At 45.5% G+C, this 6,528-nt stretch overlaps 1 protein-coding gene across 2 annotated transcripts in view; it reads right to left on the bottom strand.

Moving 5' to 3' along the window:
- Nucleotides 1-277: 277 nt before the first annotated feature.
- Nucleotides 278-6,528, bottom strand: part of LOC138164188 (protein FAM50A) — a 7,794-nt gene continuing 1,543 nt past the window's right edge. For both annotated transcript variants that reach the window (XM_069091780.1, XM_069091781.1), the window contains one exon: nucleotides 278-1,895. In XM_069091780.1, coding sequence (XP_068947881.1) covers nucleotides 652-1,734 — 1,083 coding nt within the window. In that variant the 5' untranslated portion in view covers nucleotides 1,735-1,895 and the 3' untranslated portion in view covers nucleotides 278-651. The remainder of the gene's footprint in view (nucleotides 1,896-6,528) is intronic.

Raw genomic sequence — 6,528 nt, 5'->3', positions numbered from 1 at the left:
CAATCACAATTCCAAAAGACTAATGATAAAAGTGTGCTTCCCACTTCATGACAAACAGATGACAACATCAGAGGTGCAGAATGAAATACAGGTTTACAGACATGGACAATGAGTGGCTTTGTTTTGAAGGACTATGCTTATTTGTTGTAAGGGAAGTTTGTTTTTTACAGGGAAGGGAGAAGAATTGGGGGAGACTAGTGATGGTGACATAAAAAAAATTTCAATGAAACATTTTTAAATGAACCAAAGAGAAAAGAAGGAGCTCAGGGAGACATGGTTTAAGCAGGACAATTCTGAATTTGAATTTATTATATACTTTTTTTCATGCAAGTTTATTTATTCTATAACAAGAAACATGTAAATAACAGAACTAGGAAGTAGCAATCCAGGGGCCAATTCTGCCATAGCCCCACCCAGTTTGTGCCAGTCCCAGGGTCTGCTTCTCAGATGGACATGGGACCTAGGGGACCTAAAGGACCTAGAATACACCTAGAAAACCAGTGGGAAGGTGAAGCCCTACAAGGAGGGAGGGAAGGAGGGCTGGGAGGACGGAGGAGAAAGGATGTCTACGGGCAGCTGCTCATCTCTCTGTCAGGCCTAACAAATAAAAGTGGGGTGGAGGGAAGAGGAGGTGACAAACGTCACAGGTGCTCATCGGATGGTGTATTTGTCCCATTTTTTCTCTGGGTCATAGGGCTCCCAGCGACTGGCTGGGAAAATGTGCTTGTTCTTCTCGTACCAGCTCCTCAGCACCACCTTCCCTGCGTGTGACTCGTCCTTCTCTACCGTGGCATCGCTGAGCAGCCGAACATCATCATGGACATCAAAGTTGAAGAGCGGGCCACTCTTCCCTCTGGCTTTGGTGACGATGAAGTCATAGAAGCTGTGATGATGAGGTATAATCAGATCTTCCTTGATGTACATGAGCTGCTCCACTCCTGCTGACCTCAGCTCACTGAAGTCTTTCCGCAGGATCTCCAGCGCCTTCTGCAGAAACTGTTGCATCGTGTTCCCCTTCTTCATCTTTACGGTCCTTCGGTGCCCAGAGCCATCCCAGTAGCTAAATGTGATTTCAATTTCTTCACTCTTGATCTTCTCCTGCTTGGCTTCCCATTCCTGCCGAAGTTCCTCTCGGAGCCTATTCTCCTCTTCCTCTCGGTCACGGTCAGGAAGAAAGCTTGTGTCCACATCTGGGTTCTTCCCCAATTTTCTCTTCTTTGGGGGGATCTCTTCTCCATTTAGACCACGAACTCTCTGAAGGTTGGAACCATGTCTGTTCTTGTTCATGTCTACATTGCCTTCCCCTTCGAGATCTACCTCATCCATATCTTCCTCTTCTTCATCAGGCTCCTCTTCCTCATCCAAGGTGAAGGACAGGCTAGAGATTTTGCGCTTCTCTTCCTTCTTGCGTTCTTTTTCTCGAAGTTTTTCTAGCTTGAGCTGAAGCTCTTTGGACTGTTCCTTTTTAGCCAGCTGCTTTTCCCGCTCCTTCACCAGTGCTTCTTGCTTAGCCTTCATGTCATTCAGGGTTACAAGACCCACAGTGCTGGACTTAAGCTCAGCCTCTACTGCGTCATAATGAGCTGAGAATTTCTTGTCAATGTTTGACTTCATGATGTTCTCCTCGGTGATCCGCTGCTTCATCTGCTCCATCTGCTCCCGCTGCTTCTCCCGCTTCTTCATCAGATGCATGGCTCGGCCCGCCTCGCTGGCGGCACCTTTGTACTGAGCCATGGCAGTGGCAGACGGTGGCCCCCTGAGCCAGGCGACTGAGGGAGAACTTATATACTTTCAAAAAATAAGAGATACAGATCAGAGATTCCGTCTCATATACGACACTCCTTTTTCGATTCTTCTACATGTAAATGTTCATGTCTGTTGATAGTCGTCAAGTTCTAGATAACAAAAAGTTAAAATTAAAACCCGGAAAAAAATCTGTACCCAGATTAGACCACAAAGGCCCCTTAACTATGTGACTAAGGAAGGGGAAAAAGACAATATTCTCCCAGCAGAGTGCCCTTTAAAAGAGTTATTAAAAATCCAAATGCTAACAGTCCTAGGATTCCAGTCCCAGCTCTTCCACTAACTTAATGTATGACTTTAAGGATGTCACTTCCATTCTGAGGGTCCATGTCTTCATTTGTAAAGTGAGAAGGTTGGACTGGATGATTTTTAAGGTTCTCTCATTCAATAGATTCCTCAAATTCCTTTTTCAGTCTCATTTCCTTTCTTTTCCAACCCCTTGAGCTTCCAACACTAACCTCTCAATAGGAAGGGAAACACCCTTGCAGGCTTCCCCCTAAATTACCAGGATAGCTACAGTTGTGGTGACCAATGAAGTCCCTGTAACAAAGGGCTCTTCATGATAAGTAACCCAAGGGACTTGAAGACCTTTTTTCGTTTAAAAAAAAAAAAAAGCCGTATTTCACCCATGTTCAGATTTCAGCTTTCCCATTCAATTAGCTGTTTTGCCTTAGGCAAGACACAATCTCTCTGAACTTTTAGTTCCCTATCTATAAAATGAGGAGGTTGGATGAGATGATCTCTGTTAAGTCTGCTCAGTATAGATACTCAGGCCAAACAGAACACCCTAGATAATCCCTACCCTGCCTCAAACTGGCAAACCTGCCCTGATCACAGGGCAAAAGGTTTGCCCCTACTAAACCATAGCTTTTTCATCAAGCCCCTAACAACTGGGATTGGGTACCCCACATCCTAGAAGCCATGTCTGTAATGAATCCTAGGAAGGTAGAAGACACTGGTCCAGTGGTTTTGTAGAACTAGACACCAGCAAGACTTATCTGATAAAGACCGCTTTTGGACAGTTCTCAGTGACCCTCTCCAAACCTTACTTATTCCATTCCTGGTACAGAGTTGCCCAGATCCTGAGGTCCCAATCCCCTCAAAGAGTACCATACACTCTGAAGACATGACTCAGGAATCTTTCACTGGGTTGGTCTCCTTTCCTTAAGGATGGTTTAGACAATTCCTTTCCAGGGACTGGGGATCAAGGGATGATACTGTTGGAAGGTACCTGACTCTAATCATCTGACAAAGGTCTTCATATAGCTGTGAACAACTAACCAATAAGCATTTATTAAGCACTTATAGCGTGCTGGAAACTAATACCAAAAAAGGTCAAATAAGTCCTAGCCTTCAGGAAGCTTACAACCTAATGGAGGAGATCGAATGCAAACAATTATGTACAAACAAGATATGTTCAGGATAAATTGGAGAAAATTAACAGAGGGAAGACACTAGTTTTAAGAGGAACTAGGAAAAAACTTTCACTTAAAGTGTGATTTTGACTGACTTGAACAAAGAATGATGAGGTGCAGGCTCTGGGAACTCCCCTTGAACTCTGAATCATCCCATTTGATGAGGCTCTGCCCAAACCTTTGTTACTAGCTTGGCCCTCCACAGTCTATCTACTTCCCACTCTTGAGCCAATCGAAATATCAATCCACCCTTGAACAGGCCTAGCCCACTATTGTCTGCAGTCTCCAGGTAGCCTCCAGCAACTTCCCACCCTTAATTATTCAATTAACTTAATAACTCCTCTGGAAGCCCCTTCCCAAACTCCTCCCCTAGCACACCCCTAGATTCCTCCCACACCCTTTTAATATAGAAGACCCCATCTTGTCTCCATGTGGAGAGCCACAGAATTTTCTAGCACAGGTCTACTCTGTGTCCAATACAGGCAAACTTTTAATAAACTTTACTTTTCTTTGTCTGAGGGAACCTTTAGTTGAATTCATTTGGCAGAACCCGGTGTGTTGGTATTTGGGGGTCTCACATACCCTTAACGTCTTCATTTGAGAGAATTCCAGAAATGGAAGACAGCCAGTGAAAATGAACAAAAAAGAAAAAAGGATCCTGGCTGACTCAGTAGCAAGCCTGCATCTTTGGATGGCAGTAAGAGTTCTTATCAAGACCTCATTGAAAAAGGGGGCAGTCCCTCCCTCAGCAAAAAGCTCCAAATGGACAAAGATTTGGTATTGCTCCTCCATCCCCCTCAAACAAAAGAAGATCCCCAAGAATGGGGAGGTTCTGGCTGTTGGACGTGGGAACACTGAGATAATGAGGGTATAGTATAAGTCTGGACATCGACCCTGGCCCCAGAACAGATTGCATTCCAGAAGTTAATAGGTTAACTATACCTACAGCATTCCCTGGATCTCTCAGGCTAGACCTTTCAAAAAAAAGGAAATGAAGTTAGTCTAGCATGACCTTCATGAAGCCACTGCTATTGTTTCTATTTTTAAACTATCCAGGTGACTCTACAAATCAAAACAACTCTCCATAGCCTGGACTCCCTTATGTGTTTTCTCTCCCTACTGGAATGGGAGCTTGCTGAAGAAAGGAATTATCTCATTTTTATATTTGGATCCTGAGCATTTCATCACAGTGCATGGTACACAGTAAGTGCTTAATGGAATAGACTTCATTCATCAACAATTCCTTTTCTATTTATGTAATGAGTGGATAAGAGTATTGGGCCTCAAATCAGGAAGACCAGAGTTCAAATCTGGCTTCCAACACTAATTAGCTGTGAACCTGGGCAAGTCACTGGACTTATGTCTGCCTCAGTTTTTTCAACTGTTAAAATGGGGATAAAATTGCACCTACCACCCAGAGTTGTTTTAAGGATCAAATCAGGCAAAATTTGTCAAGTGCTTAGCATGGTACCTGGCACAAAACTGGTACCACATAAATGTTTATTCCCTTATCCCCTTCCTCTGCAAAGTGGGAAGTAGAATCTGGATCCCCTGAGCCCTATTTTAGTGTTCTTACAAGCTGACTTACTTAATTCTACCACCTGTAACTCCACTATTCATTTATCCATATATCTTGTACACCATACTTTCCCTACATAGGATTCAATAAGAGGGAAGAAAAATTTTAAAAGGCAAAACAAAAACACAGGAATTCTTTGAACAATAGATATCCTAAATGTGAAGCCTGGAAAAAGTTTAGGAGCCCTTCTATTGTGCTATACTAGGTGATTAAATGGATCAAATCCCTACAAGTAATCAGCAAGGAATTATTCTCTAATGGGCAGGAGACTTGGTGTAATACAGAAGGAAATTTTCCCGTACATTGTCTACTCTTATCTTTGACTTAATCTGTCTCATCACACATACACAACTCATTTCCCCTCTGAATCCACTGGGAACCAATTCAGGAAAAGAACACAAAACAGGAGTCAGGAGCCGTGATTTTTTTCTGTCCCACCTATGCCAATAACTTGCTGTATGACCTTCAGCTATTCATACTTCTCTGGACCTCAACTTCCTTATCTCTAAAACTAATGGGATGACATCTAAGGTCCCTTTCCAACTCAAAAATTAATATTAGTTTGTGACATCTGGCTCAAAATCAAGATGGAACAGACTCCAGGTCATGCTGAAAATCTGTAGTCACCTATAACATTAACTGTGAACTTTCAGCAAAGCCTCTGGGGCAAACGTTGCTGGCCCTCTATCATTACCCGACCCAGGCCCCTTTTATTTTTTGCTTTACAAATTCCAATCCCACCCACTCCTATCTTTTCCTCTGTTACCATTCTGGTTCCCTTGCCTATTATCTTTGGTCTTCTGGTGTCATTGCTTATTAGCCACTCCATCGGCACTGAGGGCTAAAAATTCTGTAAATTCATTCTAGACATCAATTCTCACCCTCCTCTAGCAACGGTCTCAAGAGTGGGGTCTGTGGCCTGACTCTAAGAAGCATGGGATCATCGGAGGGGAGGGTTGGTCACATCCCCCTGTAAATTACGTAAATTACGGGGCTTATTTCCATCACAACCACACCTACCCTACCCCAACCCACTCCTTTCTGCCCCCTGCAAGATCCCGGCCTTGCTGACTGGGAGCCCAGCATGGGCCCTTCTGGGGAGTCCTCCAACGGCCACGGACAGTTCTCAGCAGCCTCGCCCTGCCAGCGCAGCCATCCCCTGGCCCTCAGCTCAGCTCACGGCTGGGGCAGGCGCCGCTGCAGAAGGGCAGCCCCAGCTTGCCGAGTCACCTTCGTGTCATCTCCCTCACTGCACACGTCCTGTCTCGGACGGCGTCTCTACCTCTAGATCTCTGCCTACGGCCGGGCTTACTGGGATCATTCCTCGTCGGTCCCTCCTCACTGACCTCATGCTCCAGCACAGCGGCCCGATAAACGCCAGTGGCTCCCAAAGGGCTGCGGGATCATCGTTACTCAGCTTTACCTCCCCTTTTTATGCGGGTCTGACACCATGAGGTGCGTGCATAGCGCTTAGAAATAAACACACGCAGCGTGCCATTAAAAAGAAAGTCTAGCGGCCGCTGTCCCGGAGCCGGTTCCTTCGGGATAAGGGGACACGCGGCTCTGCCCCACAGGAGGCTCTACCCCACAGGTGGCTCTGCCCCACAGGAGGCTCTACCCCACAGGAGGCTCTGTCCCACAGGTGGCTCTCTACTCCACAGGAGGCTCTCTACCCCGCAGGAGGCTCTGCCCCACAGGAGGCTCTCTACCCCACAGGAGGCTCTCTACCCC

Source organism: Petaurus breviceps, unplaced genomic scaffold (genome assembly GCF_028583685.1).
Source record: "Petaurus breviceps papuanus isolate PSGF00001 unplaced genomic scaffold, PetGlider_PUasm1.0 189, whole genome shotgun sequence".
NCBI lineage: Eukaryota > Metazoa > Chordata > Mammalia > Diprotodontia > Petauridae > Petaurus > Petaurus breviceps.
The sequence above is the reverse complement of the archived record's forward strand: the minus strand, read 5'-3'. Positions and strand labels throughout refer to the sequence as shown.